Here is a 25,175-nt window from a genome sequence, read left to right as displayed (position 1 = left end):
TAGCTGTAACACAAATGATAAGTAAAGGCCTGTTACTAGGACTATCATTCCTCTCTCCCAATCATTTTATATCTCCTTCCCAGTTCCCTTCCAAAAGGTCCACAGCAGCAGTGAAGGATCGGTTATGACTGCACCTATTGTCGTACCACTGGCATTTTCTGGAATTAAAACAATGCTGTTACAAGAGAAGCACAGGCTTAATAATAGTATCCAAAATAGCTGTAGTACCCAGATAGGTTGAAATTCACTGTGATACATTGTGGGTTGGGGGGGAGGGGTGTGAGGGAGTGCTTTGAGTCTGGAACCCAACACTATTTTCATGTAGTTATATTTAACTACATGCAAGCTAAGCTTTAAAGAGAAAATATATAAAACAAAACACCAATTTTGGCCTATAAAAATAACTTTGCTGTTCAAAGAAGCAAATTTCACATGCTGAACGCTGTTAGCCTGTATCAGCAAAAACGATGAGTCCTTGTGGCACCTTAGAGATTAACAAATGTATTTGTGCAAAAGCTTTTGTGGGCTAAAACCTACTCCATGCACCTGATGAAGTAGATTTTAGCCCACAAAAGCTTATGCCCAAATTAATCAGTTAGTCTCTAAGGTGCCACAAGGACTCCTCGTTGTTTTTGCTGATACAGGCTAACATGGCTACCACTCTGAAAACTGTATTCTTAGAATTGTTTAACAAAACATTCTTAAGATGTACGAATAGTACAATTATATTGGCCTTTCAATTCTGGAGATCCATTCAGGTCATAAAAGAGGATTTATCTTTTCCTAGTCTCCATTTATTAGCATCAGAGTCCTCACTCCATTTGGCATGACCAGAAAAACTATCCTTAAAACATGTCCAAATCCAGGTTAGCTGTTGCTGATTGAACAGTACTAGAAAAGTAGTGCAAGGAAGTTTGCACATTACCTGTCTGACCATGGCTAGCTAAACCTACCGCTGGTCATCTTTTTAGCAATAAGAACAGAAGTACTTGTGGCACCTTAGAGATTAACCAAAAAAAGGCTAACATGGCTGCTACTCTGAAACCTGTCTTTTAGCAATATTCACTCAAAAAAAAAGGAAGTATTAGTTATACATATGATTAGAAAACCTGATTAACACTTTAAAGTTAACTGCTAGTATTTTCTAAGGAATGTGAAAATTGTAGGTTTATGTGCTAATGCCCAAAACAAGTATAACAGCAGTATCCAGCACTTGGTTTTCTTTTAAGTTTTTACAAATCACTTCTGTGCAGAAGGCCTATTTTACCTTTGCTTTTGGGGGGTGGGGGCATTCAGGATTGAACCCTACAACTAGCTTATTTTACTTAAAGACTACTTGTTGCTCATGTTTAACTTTCCAAATCAAGGATGATAGGTTTCAGAATTTTATTATGCACTTTGAATTACTTTTGGAAGCTTTCATAATTACAAGAGGTTAAAAAAAATCAACTAAATGAGCATCTACAGAAAACACCTTAACTGAGGATGAATATTAACTTATTTAAAATGTAGTCAGAGGTTCCTGGCAGCATTTCAGGAAAAATTAAGAAGCATAATGGATTTTTTTCTCATTTATTCCTTTAATATTGTTTTTAATATTTTGTTTCTCTGTATAACAACATTTCGAACTTGGCCTAGGTTAGGTTTTGCTCATGAAAAGCATTTTTTCGCTCCCATTTTACCTCTTTGGCAAAATGTCCATTCAGGTCTATGGGAGTTAAGAGCATACCCTTAGGCCAGGGACTGACCCCGACAGGTGTAGAGTACTTTCTGTTCCTATTAATTTCAAAGGGATTGGAGAACGTATAACACTCCATAAGCACAAGTCTTTAGATTGTTACAGAACATCTAAAGGCCGGTACCTAATAAATTTGCAAATGCAATGTATCAGCAATTTTTTGCACCGCACAAGCCTTCTCACATCAGGCACTCCTAGAGAATGTCTCATCAGGAAGTGAGGTCTAACAGACAACTAAAATAAGTAGACAGAAGAGGAAATGTGTCTACTAATTAGACCAGTAGGCTCAGTTCCTGGGATCTAGACCTGCCTCCTATTTATGCTTGGTATCAGAAAAAACCATAACGGAATTTCAAGACTGGGTACAAGGAAGATTCTTCTAACTACCAAACACACACACAACCCTGAAACGGTAAATCAAGTCTCTGATTCTAAGTTTTTTTTAAAAAATGACATGTCTGCAGGGCCCACATCTACCCTTCATTTTATCTGTATAAACATTGGGCAGAAGTTGCTCCTGCAATTGCAATTTTATTAATTAGTCTGTTAGTAATGTGCAAGCCGGAACAGAATCCAGTTCACTTTTACATAGGAGTAAAAAATGGACTTCTGCTTAACGCAGCAAACTGGCACTCAGGAGAGCTTGTTACTATTTCCAGTTCTGGCACAGACTCCCGCTATGGCCAGTTCCCTATTTGTAAAACAAGGAAAATATCGACCTCACTAAAGTGAAGAATATTAGTGTTTCTAAAGCACTCTGAGATCACTGGAAGAAGTACTGAATAGCTGTACTTCTGGGAAGAGTGTCAGTAAGTTCTGGAAAATTATACTCCGTCTTGAAAACCTAAACCCTCGTCAAGTGCAACATCCAACACAGAAAAGAGCCAAGAAGTGTCCCAGCATACAAAAAAGTTAAATAATTTTATATCAGACTCAGCAGATTCTAACAAAAACTAGGTTGCTGAAGATAGCAACATGCTGCTTAGTAGTTTTGTGGTGTAGGAAACAGTCCAGTATACACACACACTGAAAAAACTCAGAGAAAAATATAGCCAGATGAAAGATGTATCTTCAATAAAATGTTGCATTCAAAGCACAGAGATCAGCAGATATAAAAATACATACTGCTTATTCAGCAAGAACACAGCAGACTGACTTATGAAAATAAAAATAAAGTGGTAGGGGTTTTTTTTTTTTTTTAATTGTTAGAATAGAAACATTCATTCAGCTTTGGTCTCTAAGGGCATGTCTACACTACAGCTGCTACAGCTACAGAGTTGCAGTTGTGCTGCTGCAGCACGGTAGCGTACATGCTGCCTACATCTATGGAAAGGGTTTTGCCATTGATTTAGTAAATCCGTCTCTCCAAGAGGCAGTAAGTAGGTCGATGGAAAAATGTTTGTTGACCTACTCACATCATCTACTCTGGGGTTAGGCTGACCTGACTATTGCACTCAAAAGTGTAAACCAGGCCTGAATACTGAGAGAGTGTGTTATGAGCTGTACTACCAATGCACTCTCTCGAAGTGAAGATTCACCCTTAACCAACTAAACTACACTTCCACATACTCTTCTTTAAGTTAACATGGAGTGGTCAAAAATTGAGACATCAAAGGGGAGGGGATAGAAGTGAAGTAGAAAAGTGAAAAAACAAGGGGAACAAGTCATAATGAATAATTTTAACAGTTACTTTTTATATAACTAATTAATAGCACCCTCTAGCTTTGTATAACTATTTTTCAAATTTACCAGATCTACTCATCCAATGCTGATGTTAAAATAGAAAGATTTTACTCACTGAGAAAGTGATGCCTTAAGCAAACTGGATTTTACAAGACTAAAAGTAAGTTCCCTAGTGCCACTCATGTAAACCACAATGTGTCTTACTAATGTCTGAATCAATGAAGTATGAGACACACCCTGTCTTCAATCCTATTTGCAGTAGTAATTGAGTCCCTTTCTCCATTACTGAAAGGATTCCAATATAACAAAGAGTGCAGAAGGGACTACTGATATAGCATCTCTGTTCACAGAACTCTGTACTACTAATAGCATATTATAGATTGCGCCAATCAAGTTATATTGCTCTATAACATTTTTTTAGGATGCCATGGTACCAAATCCACACAAATGAATGCAAAACATAATAGGAAGGTAGATCACCTTGTATGACCTGAACTACAGAATACTTAACGGTTTTCAAATTTTTATAAGGGCAAAGTAATAATATGATCATCTTAAATGACAGCTTGACCAAAGAACGAGTACTTGTTGACTCTGTCAACTGTTGGAAATGAGGCATCCTGATGATCACTACAGTTTTTTTCTCCCGCAGATAACAGCTCACCTATTATAGTTAGTATGGCAACACCCATTTTTTCCATTTCGCGGGCGCGTATTTGTATTTATATTATATATACACACCACACACACAATCTTCCTACTATATTTTTCTACTGCATGCATCTGATGAAATGGGCTTTAGCACACGAAAGCTTATGCTCAAATAAATGCGTTAGTCTCTAAGGGGCCACAAGTACGCCTTGCTTTTTTTGCTGACGCGGACTAACATGGCTACCACTCTGAAACCTTGACCAAAGAGAATTTTCTCCCAATTCAGCTACCTATTATTAAATGTTCTTGAACTACTTATTTTTCTTCATTAGAAGAGGGGACAAAAACTAAAATTGTTCCTGTGAAAGACAAGATGGGTGAGGTAGTATCTTTCATTGGACCAACTTCTGTTGATGAGAGAGAGAAGAGAGAGAGAAACAATTTTAAGCATCATTTTTGTTATCAGTGACCCAGAATTAGTAAAGTTGGACTACATTTATTTCAGAAGCATTTTGGCTGTAGAGAAGTGTAGTATGAGTACTGAAGTTGAGTCACTCTGTAATATGTGAGCAATAATGTCCAAAAAGATAATATTCTTTTTACACGGGTCTCTAATAATTGTGCTCTTTTAAAATTCTTCCTTGTGTCATTTTGGCGACCCAACTAATTTTTAAACGTTCTTCTGTAACACCGCAACTCAAAACCTCTGAGATGCATCTGTGTCCTTTTTAAGAGCCTAGCTTCCACATCCGCACAGCAGGGGTGACCCATATGTAGCACATCAGCAATCTAGTTCGGATATGCAGTTTTAACACTTGACTACACAGAAGTCCTTGTGATTAAAAATTATATATATAATTTATTTATTTCAGTAACATACATCTTCTGTCTGATGTTATTAGACTCCCCAAGCAGGGGAAACTATTCACTTGTTCCACAAAGTAGGAACTGAAGAGAAACAGTAAAATGAAAAAAAAGTGCCATTCAATTACATCATACGAAAGCAGACAAGTAAATACTGACAAATTTTGTAAGTGCTTGTATACAAATGCTAGAATTCTAAGTACTATGATGAGTGAACTTGGTATTAAATGAGGATATTGATATAACAGGCATCACAGAGACTCGATGGAATGATGATATTGATAACCAACGGGACATGATAATACCAGATGAACAAAATATACAGGAATGACAAAGTAGCTCATGCTGCTGGAGAAATGGCATTTATGTGAAAGAAAGCAGAAAGTCAAATATAGTAAGAAACTTAAACTGTATCAGAGAATTTCAATGGATAAAAATTCTGTGTCTGAATAAGGGTATAGGTAGTAGGAATATACTACCAACCAGCTGACCGTGAGGAAGACGGTGATTATGAAACACTCAGGGAGATTAAAGAGGCTACAAAAACAGAAAAGCAAATACTAATGAAGAATTTCAACGATCCCATATTGGCTGGGAACATGTCACCTCAGGATGGGATGCAGAGAATTTCTAGACAATATTAATGGCTGCTTCTTGGAGCAGCTTGTCCTGGAACTCAAGAGGAGAGGCAATTCTTGATTTAGTTCTAAGTGGAGCACAGGATCTGGTCCAAGAGGTGAATATAGCTGAACCACTCAATAACAGCAGTCATAATATAATTAAATTTAACATCCTTGTAAATAATGAAAATACCAAAGAAACCCCCACAGTAGCATTTAACTTCAAAAAGGGGACCTACAAAAAAGATGAAGTTTGTTCCTTTTAACTTCCATTTAACTATCAGAAGAGTGAAATGCCTTCACACTGCATGGAAACTATTTGAAAACCACCATATAATAGAGGCTCAAACTAAATGTATACCCTAAAGAGTCAGAGGACCAAAAACATGTCTCCATGGCTAAACAGCACAGTAAAAGAGGCAGTTAGAAGCAAAAGGCATCCTTTAGAAGTGACCATAAATTCTGACAAGTCAAATGCAAAAATAGTCATTAGCAGGCCAAAAAAGAATCTGAAGAGCAACTAGCAAGAATAACGAAGCACGAAGCCTGCCAAACAATCAGTGGGGCTACTGGATGATAGTGGTGCTAAAGGAGCACTCAAAGATGACAAGGCCATTGCAGACAAGCTAAATGAATTCTTAGCATTGGTCTTCAAGGCACATGCTGTGAGGGAGATTCCCACACTTGAGCCATTCTTTTTAGATAACAAATCTGAGGAACTGTTCTGGATTGAGATTCAACAAAGGTGGTTTTAGAACAAACTGATAAATTAATACAGTAATAAGTCACTGGGATCAGGTGGTATTCACCCAAGAGTTCTGAAGGAACTCATCCGAAATTACAGAAGTACTAACTGTTGTATATAACCTATGACTTAACTCAGTCTCTGTCAGATGATTGGCAGGTAGCTAATGTGATGCTGAATTTTTAAAAAGACTCTAAAGACAATCCAATTGCAGGCCAAAAAGCCTATCTTCAGTACAAGGCAAACAGATTGAAACAATTATCAGACACACACATGGAACAATACATTGGGGAAGAGTCAACATGGCTATTGTGAAGAAAAATCATGCTTAACCAATCTATTAAAATTCTTTGAGTGTGTCAACAAACGTGTGGACAAGAGTGTTTGAGTTAATATAGTGTATTTGGGCTTTCAGAAAGTCTCTGACAAGGACCCTCACTAAAGACTCTTAAGCAAAGTAAACAGTCATAGGATAAGAGGGAAGGTCTTCTTATGGATCAGTAACTGATTAAGAGACAGGAAACGAAAGCTAAGAATAAACAGTCAGTTTTCATTGCGGACAGAGGTAAATAGCAGGATCCTCCAAAGTTCTGTACTTGGACCAGTACTGTTCAACACAGTCATAAACAATCTGGAAAAAGGGGTAAATAGTGAGGTGGCAAAGTTTGCACATGATACAAAATTACTCAAGATAGTTAAATCCCAAAATTGACTGTGACAATTACAAAAGATCTCACAAAACTGGGTGACTGGGAAACAAAATGAAAGATGAAATTCCATGTTAATAAATGCAAAGAAATGCAGGCTTGAAAACATAATCTAAACTATAAATACTAAATGATGCGGTCTAGTTAGTGGTTACCACTCAAGAATAATCTTGGAGTCCTCTGAAAACATTTACTCAATGTGCAGCAACTGCAGGAAAAAAAAGTGCTAACTATGTTAGAAACCATTAGTAAAGGGATAGATAAGACAGAAAATATCATAATGCTACTATATAAAGCCATGATAGTATTCAAGATGTGGGTGTGTACACAGTTCTGGTCGCTTCATCTCAAAAGAAGATGTATTCGAATTGGAAAAGGTACAGAGAAAGACAAACAATGGTTGGGGTATGGAAAAGCTTCCATTCGAGATATTAAGAAGAATGAGACTGTTCATCTTCGACAATAGACAACTAAGGGGGAGGAGGGGCGAAGAATATCAGAGAGGTCTACAAAGTCATGAATAGCATGAAGAAAGCAAGTAAGGAAGATTTATTTATCACCAAAAATCAGGGATCACCTAATGAAATGAATAGGCAGCAGGTTTAAAACAGACATGAGGAAGTACTTCTTCATACGATCAACTCATGGAATTTGTTGCCAGGCAATGATGTGATGGCCAGAAGTATAACTGCAATCAAAAGAGAAATAACTTCATGGAGGATAACGTCCATCAATAACTTTAGTCAAGATGGTCAGGGATGCAACTTCATGCTCTGGGTGTCCCTAAGCCTGTGACTGCCAGAAACTGGGACTGGGTGACAGGATGGATCGCTTAATAATTGCTCTGTTCTGTTTTATTCTATCCGAAGCATCTGGCACCAGACACAGTCAGAAGAAAAGATAATGCGCTAAATGGCCCATTGGCCCGACCCAGTAGGGCCATTTTTATGTTATGTCCTTAACTTGAGCATTGAGGTACTGGTGTTGTCTACCTTGTGTGTTACTGTTTACTTGGCATACTTTTTGTCTTTCTAATGTTCATCATCATTCTTTTCTTGCTGGCACTGCTCACAGCAATAAGCATGTTCTCAAGTTCTTCCCTTGTGAAAGAGATGGGTAAACGAGGTCATTGGCATATCTTATGTTGTTGATGTACATGCCATTGACTGATATGCACTCGCTGCTGTCTTCTAAACTTTCCCTCTTGTATCTTACACACACACACACACACACACACACACACACACACACACACAATAGCTGTGGAGTAGGATGTAACTGTGGGGTAACACCTTTTGTGATGCTGCAGTACTCAGATATTTCATAGTTATTTGCATTGCTGCTTTCTCTCCTCATTATAGGTTTTGGGTTTTTTGTTGTTTGTTTTTTTTTATAAATAGTAGGTCTTGAGTCAATATTACATTATGCAGACCATTACACCCACTATTTAAAATCTCTTTTCAAAACTTACTTATTCCATAATATCTAGATTAAAAATTATATTTTTATCTATATTTTTTTAAATGAGGTAAAAGTAGTATCAAGTACTACTCCACCTGAATGCCCCTTCCAAATTGTACTTTATTTATGTACATTTCCCTTGCTGCTGTTTGACACATCCACGCAAACAAGATAATTACCTGTAGCAGAGGAAATAATAAAACTGACTATTCACAAAGTGCTTTCATACACAAAACAAAATAGAGAATTTTATTTCCCCCCTGTAAACTTTTAGTTAATGAAAACTTAAGCGTTACATAGAACGATGGTAGGTACAAAATGTTAAGAGTGATTACGTAGATGTCCTTATCTTAAAGACTGGGTATACAAGTAAAATGGATAAAATTATTATGACATTCAAGCCAACTTAAAGTCTATAAACTAACTCTTTTATTGCTCTACATTGTTACTTTTTCCACATAGCAAATATACAAAACATGTGATGCACAATTTATCAGTGAATAAAATCTACTACACATTTCTACAGTCTTTCATCATTAAATGGCAGAATCACCACACCCTGGATGAAACAAGAGCCCTCAGCATTCATTTGACAACAAACAATTATGCTCAAATAAATTATATCTAGTCCATACAGATTAATGCTGCTTCTTTTTACTTCCTTTCAAGTACATTCTCAGTAGCAGCTTTTACAACACTAAACAGCACAAAATACATATGCTAACGTCCCATTTCATTTGTTTCAATGTTTACAAAGATGTTCAGTGACCAACAAGATTTGATGGATTAAGTCATCCAAAAAAATCGCCCATGACTGATCCCTTCCAGCAAGGGGACCTTGGAAAATCTGCAGTTCAGTACACTAGAAAATTTTGTACTAATTTTTCATTAGTTGTGCCTGGTGGTATTCCAATTAGGGTTTTCATACTGCATTCAAAGCAGTATCAGAGTTCTTTCCACAGTTAAGGAGGACATTTACAACAGTGCGAGCACGAGGTGGACAGGGATCAGCTGTTTTTAAAGCATCACAAAAACTCTTTCGGCACATCACTGCTAAAAAATGAGAACATATGTTGAAGTGACCACAAGAAGTGTGGACAAAGCTGTGGGACTGCTGAGGACTACTTTCAGTCTTTTATATTGTTATATTGAATCAATATGGAGGATCAGGACAGTTGGGGAGCCCAAGAAGAGTATCTTTCATTTCTCCTGAAGAGGAGAAAAAAAGGAAAAGAAATTGAAAATCCTCTCCCGTAGAACAGATTTTGTGCTACAGCTGGAGCAGATAAAAGTTGGTCAGAAAGCAGTGAAGCCTCTGGAATCCCTTCAATACTTCAATTACTAGGAAACGACATGGAAAGAAAGGGCTGTGCACAGAAGAAATTAGTTAGCCTAATATATCTTCTCAAATGCTCTTAAGAATCAGACGTGGGATGACAAGTCTAGGCAAGAACTGAGATAAGCAAACTAAAATTCACAATTTGCTGACAAGAAAACTTTCAGTGAGCACTGTTTCTTCAATCTAGTGCCCCAAACGTCTGTATTAGTGAAGTTTTAATTATTAGCTAGACTGGTCTTAATAATCTTAAGAATTATTTTATAATTAAAGTAGTTGCAAACAAAAAAAATGTTAGGCTTTAAATAACTTCAGATAAACAGGACTGAATTACTACTAGTCAAAAAAAGAAATGTAACATTGCAATTGAAGGAGAAACACGCAATTTCAAATTATCCCAGACAAAATACTCTGTGAGGATGCAGACTAGAAAGACAGAGTTGGTAGTCTAAAAGTGTTTCTAGACACATGGGATATTATGGGCAGTGCAAACCAGATCATGGACCAGGCAACTACTGCAACACTGGATATTTGAGAGGACGCTGTTGAACAGAGGCTAGTCAACAGACGTAGGAGCTTAAAACACAACATTCCTCCCCTAAAGAGAGACTACTGTAAATTCACTTCAGTGAATGTTTTCACTGTGACAATACATACTTACCCACCTTAAGCCATTAATATTAAATAAGATCATGATAAAATGCAAAGTAAAACCAGGGAGTTACAGCTGTGTAAAGAGAAATGAAGCTACCATTTATTTTGACAATATCTATCTAAGTATCTTGGAAAAGAAAGGAAAAAAAAATCTAAAATGCTGATTTACATTTCAAAGTATTATTGTTTTTCTTGTATTTAATAAACAGAACTATGATTTATCCAAATTCTACTGTTATGTGTCTTTCTTTCCTGAATCTGAGTAAACCTGTAAAAAATGAAATAGGTTCTTAACACAAAACAAATCCAAAATTCAGAAACTTCCTAACTACTCTAAGGCATTTGCTATATGAGGAAGTTCAAGAAAATATTCCCATTCATTCTACCACCACCGGTTGAACCAGGGGAACCAACTGAACCACTGTTAAAACCATTAGAAGCAGCAGTGCAAGCAAATCTCCTGGGGCCAAATCCATCTTGTCACACTTCCAATTAAAACGGCAATTTTTTTTTAAAAATGGCACAGGCCACCAGAACCTTGTCTATACTGCAGCTCCCAGTTTAAACATTCAGCAGAACCTGCGAGACTTTTGGGTCAAATTTTCCCAGTGTAATCACAGCTAATGAGTCTATTGCTACCAAGTTATGTTTGGTGGTCCTCCTTTGGTAGCTAGCTTATGAATTGTTACTATTAAGGCTGCTTGGCACCCACAACAGCATGATAAACCTGTCCAGGCCCAACCTTTTTATAATAAATTCAGATATTGAACAGTGTCTTGACCACAACTGTGGAGCTCTAAGATATCAGAAGAGGGTGGGAGTTTTGAGACTGGAGTCTGTGGAGGACGCATTATGGCACTATGAATTCCAAACAAAAACAAATCCAGCCCACAGGATCTGAACAGTTTCTGGACAAAATTAGGATACCACAATGTTTTTTTCTCACTTGACACCGGTGTTGGTGGTATAGCACTCTCCCAAAAGACAAAACATAGACTGTGTTAGAGATCACTCCATGCCAAAGGTGGCCCAATTGTGGCTCATGAACTGCATGCGGCTCTTTTACAGTTGAAGTGCAGCTCACAGAGGGGCCTCCTGCATTCTCTGTCTAGCAGACTGCGGAAGCGGGGGCGGGGGAGAGAGAAGAAGAGCTTGGGGCTTCTGCCTTGCACCAAGGTGGTGGGGCTAGGGGCTTCTGCCCAGTTTAGAGGGGGTGTCTCAGGGCTTCAGCTATTACACTGGAGTCCTGGTAGGTGCAGCTCAGCTCTCAAATTTGTGCAGATTGTCATATGTGGCTCAGAGGGTCAGTGAGTCTGGCCACCCCTGGTCTATGCCATTGTGGTTGGAATCCTCATTGTCACAGTGATTCATTGTTTGACCTTTTCTTCTTGTAGAATACATCATATTTAGCAGCACTACACACGTCTAAAAACTGTTACCAGAATACAACAGGTGGGTGGAATACAATGCTTTGGGAATCTATTTGCCAGTGGCCAAAGGGAAGTTTTTCTTGGGGAAAGTAATGTTAATCCGTGTCTACTATACTTAAGTTTTCAGTAAATTAAAACTTAACAAATATGTCAGGCTGTCATGGTTGGTAAAACAAAGTTTCCTACTGGGAAAAAACAATCACACTTATCTTTGAGTCAGCACAGACAGGCTTTATGTGTAGTACTATTTATATCTTTGTCAAGCAGCAGCTGAGTGAAATTCACAACATTCTGGTCAGTTTCACCGCTGCCATTCAGAACCCTCTAGTTAGCAATAAAAATTTCAAGAATCATGTCAATTTCATGGTGCAGCATAGAAAAACCAGAGCAGCAGGAGCCACACACTGGGGTTATTCATGGGTGATGACAACACAAAAATGGAGGCTAGAAGAGAGACCTGTTCTTCCTGAAGCAACCAGGAGGCTTTGGAGTTGGAAAAGTCATTTCTAGCAACTGGGGGGTGGGAGGGGGGGAAGAGAGATAGAGCTCTATTAAGATACCGATATTGTGAAGTAGGTATTTGTGTGCATACAAACTGTACCTATCCAATTCTTTGGGTCTCTCAGATAATCAGGATATGCTTTTGGGGAAGATAATCATTTTTATCCAGTTTGGGTAAAATTAGTTATTGCCTTAATTTTATATTTCAAATATTAAGAAATGCAACAAGACTGCCAGTTTTGATAAAGCAAACTAGATGTGGTGTTTTAATTCTCTGGATCTTAAAGAAGTTCAGCAGAAATATTCGAAGAAGCCATGTGCTTACAGTTTCTAACGTCGTTCCGTTTGAGAAGAATGTTATATTTCTGTTGTGACGGCTGCTGATACAGATTTTAATATCTGTCCAGAAGGGGGAGAAAAAGAACAAAACACAAACACTGAAAGGATCAAAATTGCTATATCAGTTAGTTTTTACTCAGAATTGGGATAAAGATATACAAATGAAAGCCCAATTAAATCAAGTTTTCCATGCTATGTCATTTCAGCACTTACCTTAAGATCACGTCAAGCAGCCATCAGCACTATGGCAGCTACTAGAAAGCATACAGAAAGGCATCTCCTCTAACTGTTCAAACTGGCTTGGGTACCAAAATATAATTTGCTATTAAGTTAAATTCACAGGTATTCAAGGTTCCTGGAATAACTGCACTAGTGACTATACTCTTTAGAAATTGTATCTTTATATTTAAAAGTTAGATCTGATGATAACAAGCCATTTAAAAATATATCACTGCTCAAAATGGGAACTTAATCTCCTCAATTTATAGTTTAGTCCAGCAGTTCTCAAACTGGGGGTTGGGACCCCTCAGGGGGTTGTGAGATTATTACATGGGGAGGGGGTCACAAGCTGTCAGCCTCCACTCCAAACCCCACTTTGCCATCAGCATTTATAATGGTGTTAAATATATAAAAAAGTTTTCAAGTTATAAGGGGAGGAGGTCACACTCAGAGGCTTGCTATGTGAAAGAGGTCGCCAGTACAGAAGTTTGAGAATCAATGGTTTAGCCATCTATGAAGTGTACGCTATATAAAGAAGATTATATCTGTAAATATTATACCATAGCAGATTAACAAAGCCAAATACAAGCACTTATATAGTAGCATAACTCCCTGATCTAACTTGTAATTCTGAATCTATTTGCTTTCTACTTGTGAAACTCATTTAAAGTAATTATTTAAACAATGCCAAATATAAAAAAGATGTATTTTATTTGAATGCAGTTCTCAAAAATAAGAAATGGTACATGGCTTTGAATGTTATGTTTGTATTACAAATGTAATTTGTGTTGGCATTGACAGAATGCTCCCTTTCTCCTACCACATCCTCTGGGACCTGCACATTCATTTTTGAGTGTCGTAACAGTATGCCTCTGTATTTCAGCACACAAGACAGAGCTGGACATATGCTGCATTGCTAATTGGTCATTACTTTCAAATTCTTCCACATAATCTACTTACCCTAAAGAAAAACATTAAACTACACTTTATATTATAGCTAATACATGTGAAAGTGTGTCCAACTAAAGGGTAAAACAAAATGCCCTAGAATTTTGGAAGAGATTTTAGTATACAGGTATGCATAAAATTTCCTATCATTAAGAAAAAATACAAACATATCACTACACAAAGTCAACAAATCAGGCCCATTCCCTAGAATAGATCAACAGCTTTCAGACAGCCATCAGAAGAAGCCTGAGAGAAAAGATTTATCATCAATTAAGCTCTGAAATCAACTAGCTAGGAGTCTGCTGGGCCGATAGAAACAGTAAATTCCAAAGTCAAGTCTTCTATTTGCAGAAAACCCTGCTAATGGTCCCCCAACACACAAGGCCACCCCCACTGACTTCTGCTTTTATGACAGTACACAAAGGGAAATTAAGAAACTTTTCCCATATCAATCATGACTTGCTAAAGATTTTCCCCAATCTTTTGGGGAAGTATGTAAAATATACAGCTGTTTAACTGCATTTCTTCTATACAGATGTGATGCAGACATTCTGCACAGTGAATAAAAGTGTCCAGAGCATCATATACATTTGTGCTAGTTTAACCTCTTAACATACTAATTTAAGGAGATAAACAAGTGGTGTTTGTCAAGAGCGGACTTGCATTAAAATACCAGTTTATATAGTTATGTTGCAACATGTTTCTACTTCAGGACAATGTTTAAATTAGAAGCAGTTGTCTTCTGAAAAAGTATCCTACTGAACTGTAGACAAAAACATGTCATTAAATCTTGTCTTAATAAAAGCTAGTCTCATTTAAGTTTTTTTTTTAAACCACATAGGCTCAAATCTGACAGTAAATATACAAGAGCAGTGATATTTCTGAAATCTCTTGCAGATGCTGAACAACATGGAGATAAATCTAAGGCAACTCATGACAAAAAACCCAATCCTAGTAAGTATGCAACATTCTCAGAAAAAAAAAAATCATAGAAGATTAGGATTGGAAGGGACCTCAGAAGGTCATCTAGTCCAAACCCCTGCTCAAAGCAGGACCAATCCCCAGACAGATTTTTACCCCAGTTCCCTAAATGGCCCCCTCAAGGATTGAACTCACCCCGGTTTTAGCAGGCCAATGCTCAAACCACTGAGCTATCCCTTCCCCCGAGAGATAATCAGAGACATTGCATCATCCAAAGAATAAAAACTCGAATAAGTCCAGTGACAGAATGCACTGTGTCTCACTCCTCACAGTCTGAGTTAGTCCACTTCACACAGCTGTAAAGTTCTAAGACCATGCAATGACCACAAGTGGGGAAAAACGAGCCTCACAAGAACGGCATCAGAATAAGACACTTCCCACACCTGAATACCAGTTTAGAATCAAACAAAATGGAGAACCTATGTTCAGATGAGAAAAACAGAATGGTGTTCCAGCATAAAAAAAACGTTCAGAAATTGGTTCAATAACATTTTCAATTTAGAGGTATTATCTTCTTTGACTTATTGAATTATTTCTCAAAAACAAAATCAATCAATCTAGGCAAGATGTCATGCGTATCACCTAAAATTTAGTAGTATTTGCTTCACCTGGTAGCTTACATAAAGATTCCTGAACCAGGTACACATGCCAAGGCCTACTTTCAGACTATGAATGTTTTTAAAAGGTAGCTTGTCCAAGGATAACTTTTGCGTTCTCAGATTTTTTTTGATTAAATAAGTAGCCTTAGCATGGCATTCATATATTCTGGTAATTTTACATTTGATTTTTTTTCTTTACTTTTGATAAAAAGGAAACTGCTCATACACTAAGTTAGTGGTGTCAAACAGGTGACCCACAGTCCCACCTAACTATTTATCTAGCCCACATGACAGATTAGAGTCTCAAGCTTTCATTTTGTTAATAAGTTAGTTTCTAGCCCTTATGGTTCTGAAAAAGAAAACTTGCATTCAGATCATGTTTGGGACTGAGGTAGCACTGTCTTTCTGAATTGCCAGCATGCCACTACCCTATCCATCTCAACACATTGATGAGGTGCTGTAAATAGGCCCATGAGTTAAAACTGCCAATTGCTGGGTTTCTTGCATCTTGTTCTAAATCATCCAGCTACTTCCCACATAATATTGCACTAGATCAAGGGTAGGCAACCTATGGCATGCGTGCCAAAGGTGGCATGCGAGCTGATTTTCAGTGGCACTCACACTGCCCAGGTTCTGACCACCAGCCCAGGAGGCTCTGTATTTTAATTTAATTTTAAATGAAGCTTCTTAAATATTTTAAAAACCTTATTTACTTTACATACAACAATAGTTTAGTTATATATTATAGACTTATAGAAAGACCTTCTAAAAACATTAAAATGTATTACTGGCACCCAAAATCTTAAATTAGAGTGAATAAATGAAGACTCGACACAGCATTTCTGAAAGGTTGCTGACCCCTGCACTAGATAGACCACTGGTTCTGTGTTCCTAAAAGCCAAATTTTCAACTAATTTTGGTGCCCAAATGTGCACCTCATCTGCACATTTACCACATTACCTGTGTGATGTGGGCAACTCAGGTACTAGCGTGGGCAAAGGGCCAAAAAACATAACAGAAGCTGAAAAGTACCCTTCATAGTTTTTCTCTTGTTACATTAATATTTCTCAAGTAGCCTCAACTAAAGGTTGAGTTACTACTATCAGGGCCATATTCTCCCTTGATCTTTGTGCAAGCTTCCCGTCTGGTCAATGGACAATATAAAAGTGATTCGGCCTTCTTTTTAGAATTAATTGGAGAATCAAACTACTTTTCTTCAACAGGAGGTTTAAATGACAGTAGCAGATCTGAAAAAGCACCTGCGATGGCAGCAGCAACAGACAGAAGTATAAATTATATTATTTTTGATGAACCGTGATGTGTATTTCAATGAGACATTTTTGTAAGTTGTGTCAACAGCTCCTCCAGCTGTACATTTTAATGTCACAAAGTGGGCTAGGATTCACTAGGCTCTTCTAAAAGTCCATGCAGCTACTAACTGTGCATGCTCAAAAGTGATTTTCAATCTTATAACTTTTTAATTTTAAAATTTTCAACTCCATCTCCAAATCTAGCAAAGAGCCTATTTCACATGTGAAGCACAGACCCCATCAGAGTTACTGGCAAGCAAAAAAAGCCCTTAAAATCCTGAAATGGTATTTTTCCCTTTTCCATTAATGAGTGGGTCAAGAGATTTTGCTCATGGTTCCCCACACAAAAGATCACTTCTAAACATGGAAAATTTAGCCCCAAAAGGAGAATTTTTAATATCAAAGCATATGAAAACTGGGGTTATAAAGAAAGTCTCATTGTAATCTTAACTAGTTAATTATAGTATCTTTTTTTTAATAAATTATTCTAAATAATAATTATGATAGTTTAGTGCAGTAGTTCTCAACCAGGGGTACAAGTACCCTTTGGGGGTACACAGAAGTCTTCCAGGGGGCACATCAACTCATCTAGATATTTGTCTAGTTTTACAACAGGCTCCATAAAAAGCACTAGCAAAGTCAGAACAAACTAAAATCCCATACAACGACTTGTTTATACCGCTTTATATATTATACACTGAAATGTCAGTAAAATATTTATATTTCAAATGATTTATTTATAGTTATATAGTAAAAGTCAGAAAGTAAGCAATTTTTCAGTAATAGCGTGCTGTGACACTTTGGTATTTTTATGTCTGATTTTGTAGGCATGTAGTTTAAGTGAGGTGAAACTTGGGGCAAGCAAGACAAATCACACTCCTGAAAGGGATAATATAATCTGAAAAAGTTGAGATCCACTGGTTTAGTGGATATAAATGAAAACTGGTGGGAAGAGTCTCATAATTACAATGTCAGTACAAGACTCTCTTTCAAGTACATTGTAGTGGGGCCTACAAACACCAAAGTATCAAAAAAAAAAAAAAAAAAAAAAGGAGAAACAGAACCCTCAAGACCTGTACATGTCTTTGCTGAGTAACCACATTACTGTAATCCTTGCTCTATATAGTCTCTTACTCCCCTATTTGAATGTAGGCCCCAATAATAAAAACGGATCCTTTATGAAGACCACTGTAAACAATGGAAATTCATTGCAAGTATAAGTAATTCTCTTAACAGGTTCTGGGCTTGTAAACCCTTCAGGGCAGGGGCTATGTACTCACTTGTAGTAGGTGCTTTACTGAAACACTTTATGATTAAAAATAATGAATATGACAAAGCACTCCCTACCTAATACATAAAATGTGATAATACAAAAGGAAAGAGTACATTCACACGTCATATAAATTCAAAGTTTTTATTCCTGCTGTAACTCTAAATGCAGCCTTACCTAAGTTACCATTACTGCACCACCATTTTATACATATACAAATGTGCAGTTTATAAAAGTGAACACTTATTGATGCTCTGTTAGTCCAAATTGGCACTTTTAAATTTAAAGAGGATGATGGGTTCACATTACTACTGTAAACCAATTTTCACAATTCTGAAAGATCGAGTCCCCCCAAAGTTAAATATGCATCTACTTTGAGTTTGCAATATGCCAAATATTGAATTTTTCATAATCTTTTAGTTTAAAACAAAACTTTCTAACAACATCAAAAAATGGATGGGAAGTGAAACAAATAAGAGCAGCTTAGATAGCACAATCACTTAACACATTCACTTTCTGTAGAAAAGAGGGAGGAGCTAGAACCACAACAAAAAAAGCTTGACAGATTCTACAATAAAGCCTTTTGGAATGTTTAAAAATAAATCATTCCATCTGTAAAAATCACACACTAATCAGTAACTCACAGGAGGGGGAAAAAATCCTGCATTTCCTCAGTACACTACAATTAAGGATACAATGTAATTCTTCCAAGTTCAAACTCAGTCTTTACTTTCTACTGTTACCTATAAGGTCTTACACATAGTCGGAAGACTAGAAGCAGCAAACACAGGCAACAACTGAAAGGAATTCTGAACCTCTGTCCCTTCCTTCTATTTGCATTAGCTATCACTGGTATTTTCTCTCTACTCCTCATCGGCTAGTTGCTAAATACAAAATAGTTTCTAAAAAGGATTTGGTTCAGGTTTGACACTGAAAACTGCCTTATAAGGTATAAAAGCCTGAAAGCAGGAAGAGGCTTTGACAAAACTAAGGAAGTTCCGCTGCGCTTGCTCACTAGAAGAGGGGGGAGGGTTTCTCCTATAGAGAAGTAATACTGAATAAATGATTCGATCCATACATTAAAAAAAAAATCATGGTATTTAGCAATAACCCGTGACCTCAGAATATTTAATGCACACAATTACACGACTGAACAACAGAAATAATATTTTTATCATTTTGCTATCCTATCTGGATTATGAGTAGGGTCCACCCTAACCTCACCAGCCCCTGAACAGGAGCCTGCTTCCTGCAAGACACAGGCAGAAAGATTGGTCTTGGAGATTCTCAGGCAAGGGTTGGGAACACTGCTTCCTGAATGACCTAGAAATGTTCCTGTCTCGAGCAGCAAATGGAATGAATGAGATAGGGTGGAGAGGAGACCCTACAAAAAAAAACCCCAGAGGGCGAGGGGAGAATCCTCACCTTAGGGTGTGACCCTGCCCCTTGAGTCAGACTGATTTCAGAGGGGTAGAGCAGATCTTGCACAGTCAGCCAAAAATGAACTGGGGGGGGGAGATGGTGCCAACTGGGGAGAGGCCCACTCCCACAGGGAGTCGGGGGGCAGGTGCTGAAGTCGGGGTGGGAGCCCGCGCCCACCCAGGTCTGGGGGAGGGAGTGGGTACTCTTGGGACAGGAGCCCGCCCCCACAAAGCCGTATGCAGAGGAGGAAGGAGCTGCGCTGGGAGGGGATGGTGGGGAGAAATGGGGGGAGCGGGAGAGGGGTGCTCCCTTCAACCCTTCCCCCGCTTTCCTGCCTCCTCTCCCCGCTGACACCACCGTCCCGGGGGGGGGAGGCTATTGTAGGGCAACACACGTCCCTGCAGCCACCCCACCCCCCACCGGCCTGAGGCACCCACGCGGGAGGGGGGCGCCCCGGTGCCTGGTACCAAACTGTCAGCTGCCTCCCTGCTGCCCATTCATCGCCGGCTCGCCGCCCCCGCGCTCACCCCGTGCCGCAGTCCACCACGCACGCCGGCAGCCGCCCTGCCATCCTCCTCGCTAGAGACGGTGCTGGCCGGGGAAAGCTGGGAGCCCCTGGACTCTCCTTCTCGCCTCTCGCGCTCCACTACGGGCGAGCGAACGCGGCCACTTCCGCAACCAGCCAGTCCCTCCCCCGCTCGCTCGCTCACAGTCCGGGCGAACCCAAGATGGCCGACTCCCTCGTCCCTCCCAACGCAGCACGGCGAGGTGGGCGGGCGCAACAACCGAACCATTCAGTGACGTCCAATTTCTCGTCCTCGTCCTACGAACGAGTGTGAAGTAAAGCGGGCGGGCGCCTCTCCACCCCCTTATTTTTCTTTAAAGAGCCTTGGTTTCACCATCTGACTCTTCAAGGTCCTTTTGAAGGAGGATTAATTAAAAAAAAAAAGAGATCTGCTAGTTATTTGAATAAACAGGCAGAAAGAATTATTCGCCTTCTGTATTTGGGAAAAGACACAGGGACAATTGATTGTTAGATAGAGGGAGGAAGAATTGCAAAGGTTAAACCACAATCAACCAAGTTCTTGCAAATTGGCCCTGTTGAAATAGTGGGATTGGGAAGGAGGGCTGCAGGCACCACCAGACTCAAGTCCCAGTAATTAGGATCTTTTGAAATGGCAGGGTGAGGGAATACTCAGTTTCTATATAAATGTGGATTAAGCATTAAATGCAGAAGTGGATACTGCTTGGTTCTGTTTTTGAAGCATCCAAATGCAAGAGCAGACAGAAGTAGCTGTCTCCCAGCAGCACATTTTGTGAATCATGTACTCTTTGTATATGTATTTTTTCCACTGGTAAAAAGCAAGTAGCTCTTCTCACAATAAAAAAATCCCCTGAAATAAATGAGAAAATAATAACAATAAGACCTGTTTTAAAAAGTTTGGTAGTGTCCTTTTATTAATTATTTATAGCACTGAGAAATGTACCATATGCTTCACATTATACACAAAAAGACAATTTTCCTACACCCCCAAAAAAGTACAATCTAAGAGGTCAGGGGTCAATTATGGCAGCTTTGCCACAAGACGGTGTTTTATCATCTTCAGCAAATCTCAAAGTGTTGTGGCCTCCTTGCAAATTGAGCACTACCTTGACTGATCTCTGGCAAAGTGCTTAAGGTGGTCTAGTTGTATATTCAGTTTATATCCATCACTGGCAATTTTCTCACACCATCAAAGCTTTTGACACCCACATGAGTGCCAGACATGTAGGCACATGCCTCACTACACATGCTTTGAAATTCATTCTTCTGTTATTCTAATAATATGTCCATCCCAAGAAAACCGCTAAAACCAAACCAGTGCTGATGAAGGCAGTTGCTGGGTTCGGTTCTGAATATCCTAATTTCTAATCCTGTCCTGCCACTTGATATGGAGCAGCTGATGAATATGACAAGAATCATCTATCTGATGTTCTTCAGACCTCCTCTGTGCCCACCTTTCACTTCTGTACAGTAGAGTTGGGGTAACTATGGTTCTACACATCTACAGCTTCATAGCAAGATTGATGTCATGACATCCCCATGAGGGAAGAATGGTTACTGGGTTCAGATAACGGTTCTGGGGAGGATTTGGAGGTGGGAGAGAGCCTGGCCTGGTTTCTGTCTCATTCAGGGCCTCCTGAAGGTATGGTTCAATGGGACCAGGTGCAATGGCTTGAGGATGGGGAACCTATGCCAGCTGTCTTTCCTACCTCACTGCTACAGCTGCTTTCGTAGTTCCCATGTGTTCTCAGGACAGTGTCTGCTGCTGCTTCTTTAGCCGTATTGTGAGTTTGGCCTTAGAACATTTGGGTGCTGCCAACATTTTCCTGAAAAAGGCAAGTAAAGGGAAGGTAAAATTGAAATTTGTAATGGTTAATATCTCAGCAAAAGCAGAATGGAATTTCATGGGACAAAGAAAAGGCACTCCTATAGCCTGAGGGATGGCCTCCTTCCAAATATCAAAGAAGACCGTGACTCAGACAGCAAAACAGTATCCCTTGCAGTACTTACATGATCACATTTTGCTGTAGGGACTTTTGTCCAGGAAAAACAGTGAAAGCATGATAACTGACTAATAGCTCTATAGCATCCAATATCCTAACATAATGCCTCTGAATACTCTACGTAAGGCACTTTAGAACTACAGCTGAAATGAAGAAGAAATAATCAAAAAGCTCTATAAGAGTATATTGATTATTTATTTTCAATAGTAGTGTCATTTACTAGTAAATGTAAAATCAAACCCACAACACTTACTTTAATGCAGTCTATGGAAAACATCCAGTAGTTTTCTTCTGCTGGTCTAAGCATTCTCTGTGGGTTGACAGCACAAAGACTAGGAAAAAGTAGAGTACCTTATGTGGAAAGTGATACAAATGTAGCAAATAATTCCATTGCAGCCCTTTTCTATCAGTTTATGCATTGTTTCTCTGATCTGAGTCTATATTAAAAATGACATTGCAGAAGAGCAATGATATTGCATTTTCTGTTTTACTAAATTACAATGGATTTACATGCAAAATCCAAAAGCACAGATTTTTATCTTTTTACTGAGATCAGGATTGGTGCAACCATTTAGGCGACCTAGGCGGTCACCTAGGGTGCTAGGATTTGGGGGGCAGCATTTTCTTTGGCAGCGACCATGTCAGCCCGATCTTTGGCCGCCCTGGTCGCCGCCGGCCTTTAGGCGGAGGAAGCTAGGGCAGGGGAGTGTGGGGAGGGCTGCCTGCAACAAGTAAGGGGGGGGGCCGCCCGCAGGGGAACTCCCCGCCCCAGCTCACCCCTGTCCCACCTCCTCCCCAAGCATGCCGTGGCTGCTTCACTTCTCCTCTCACCTCCCAGGCTTGCGGCGCCTAAGCTGATCTACACCGCAAGCCTGGGAGGTGGGAGAAGTGAAGCAGTGATGGCGTGCTCGGGGTGGAGGCAGAGCAGGGGTGAGCTGGGCTGCGGGGGGGTGCCTCAGGACGGAGGGTAGGGGGTGGGGAGCTGCCGCAGAGGGGGCACCTCAGGGTGGAGCGGGGGAGCTGCAGTGAAGGGCGCCTCAGGGCAGGGGCTTGGCGACGGGGGAGGGCGCAAGGTGGAAGTTTCGCCTAGGGCGCGAAACATCCTTGCACCGGCCCTGACTGAGATGTTTACAAATAGAGTATGTGTAATTTGCAGCATTTTCCTCAGTACCTTGTGATATACTGTAGGTTCCTCTTTTTGGAATACAATGCAAACTAAGGGTTGGAATCCTGCAGCTCTTGCTCAGGCAAAACCTCCATTAAAGCCAATGAGAGTTTTTTCTATGGAAAAGGCTGCAAAATTAGGCCCTTTAGCTGTGAGTTGAATTCTCATTTTTTCTTTAATAATTCTTAAAAGTTTTGAGCACTCTTGCCCCAATATAGCAAAGAATATAAGCATGTGCCCACTTTTTCAACTTTAAGTCCCATATGATTGTATAGTAACAGCATGATTTTGGTGTTCAGTGCCAAAACCCAGATGGACCAAGCTGGATACAGTTGTTGGATATGTGTTTTTGTGGTACTGTTGCGCCATGATACAGTGGTATCTAGACTATTTGGTGGACAAGGAGAAGTTACATATATACTAACTTTAGATGGTAAAAATGGTATATATACAAAAATTATATAGATTCAGAAGGCTATTGGTGCCAAATTAGAGATTTTGTATATCAGATGTGTTCCAGACCAGATTTTTTTTAACATAATAAGAGAAGTAAATCTTATTTCTGTTTTGATGGTACAATTTTGGGGATTTGTCCCAGGATTTTGCAGGATTCAGATGCCAGATCAAAACTTTGGCAGTGCTGATGCCATTACTAAACTGGATGGGATGCTTTTCAGCATCCCGAACATGCTCCTGACCTCCTCTCCGGGATACAAAAGGAGTAGGTCTGTGTATCCAAATACAGATTCAGGCCCAAAGAGCAAAATGAAAAGAAATATGCAATGAATGGAGAGAAGAAAGGAATTAGAAAATTATCCCTGGAATTTCACTTTGTGTAAGAAGGTGCCACTGCTGGATGGTGGGGAAGGACTGTGCAGATACACATGAATGATACTTTTTGGAGCACATATGTGTAGCTCTTATGATCCAACAGAGTGCTAGCTCAGAATTTAAGAGGCCCAGGTTCAACTGGCTCTGTCATGGACTTCCTTTGTAACTTGGGTAAGTCACTTAGTCTCTTAGTTTCCAGTGAGGAAAATGGGAATAATAGTACTTTACTACCTCATGAGGTGTTGTGAGGATAAGCACATTTAAGATTATCTGGTGCACAGATACTATGGTGATAGAAGCCATATAAGTACCATATGTAGATTTTGAGGGCTACTTCATACAGGTCCAGTCTTTGTCCTCTTTGTAATAAAAATTAAGTAATTAGCAGAAAGGAGAGCAGTTATTTTCTTTACTATCTGTGTGTCCATATGTGCAATATTTAAGGCATATATCATTTTGGTATCTAATCACCGCTTAGTAGTTTGTCTTGGATTTAGAAACATCCGTTATTGTTTAATTCCATCAAAAATACATACAAAATTTTTACAACTCACACATTAACCTTGTTGCAAGGATATATTTCCAAAAGAAGACTGAATAAATTCCCTTGCAAATCTACAGCTGTTTGTGTTATTCCTTTGCAATCTCAATTATTTGCAATAGGGGAGAACTTCTGGGGATCTGTTTGACTCTGTATGTGCCTGAGATCTCCAGACAGAATGTGTAGTTTGTGATCACTGAAATCAAAGGAACAATGGAAATAGATTCAAATGCAGTCCTAAAGCCAGGAATATTTCACAACACCAGCAAAGCAGGAATATGTTCTTTCTGTTATTTTGCGGGAACTTTTGAAAATAAAACACCTTCCTTTTTATTATTAGTTTACAAGAAAACATGCATATACAGCTAAATATTTACACAGTGCCATGTGCATTTTGTCTTTATAAAACAAATTTTGATGAAGCCAATAGAATATTTATTCCAAAATATTTAAAATTAGAAATGCTTAGTATGTGTGCATACATTGGAGAGTAGGGAGGATGTGTGATCAAATTTTACTGAAATTCAGACTATTTTTAAAAAAACTGAATCTCATCTTAATATATTTATTTCCATAGTTGCTTGTCTTTAGTGACTGTGATTGGACTCTTTAG

At 39.0% G+C, this 25,175-nt stretch overlaps 1 protein-coding gene across 1 annotated transcript in view; it reads right to left on the bottom strand.

Moving 5' to 3' along the window:
- The window catches only part of ACTR3 (actin related protein 3), a 42,433-nt gene extending 22,213 nt beyond the window's left edge, over positions 1 to 20,220 (bottom strand). The window contains exon 1 of the mRNA XM_050916031.1: positions 20,006 to 20,220. Within this exon, the coding sequence (XP_050771988.1) occupies positions 20,006 to 20,049 (44 nt within the window). The 5' untranslated portion in view covers positions 20,050 to 20,220. The remainder of the gene's footprint in view (positions 1 to 20,005) is intronic.
- Positions 20,221 to 25,175: the final 4,955 nt, after the last annotated feature.

The sequence above is a fragment of the Gopherus flavomarginatus genome, chromosome 10 (genome assembly GCF_025201925.1).
Source record: "Gopherus flavomarginatus isolate rGopFla2 chromosome 10, rGopFla2.mat.asm, whole genome shotgun sequence".
Lineage (NCBI taxonomy): Eukaryota > Metazoa > Chordata > Testudines > Testudinidae > Gopherus > Gopherus flavomarginatus.
Note: the sequence above shows the minus strand (reverse complement) of the source record. Positions and strands in the feature narration are given on the sequence as shown.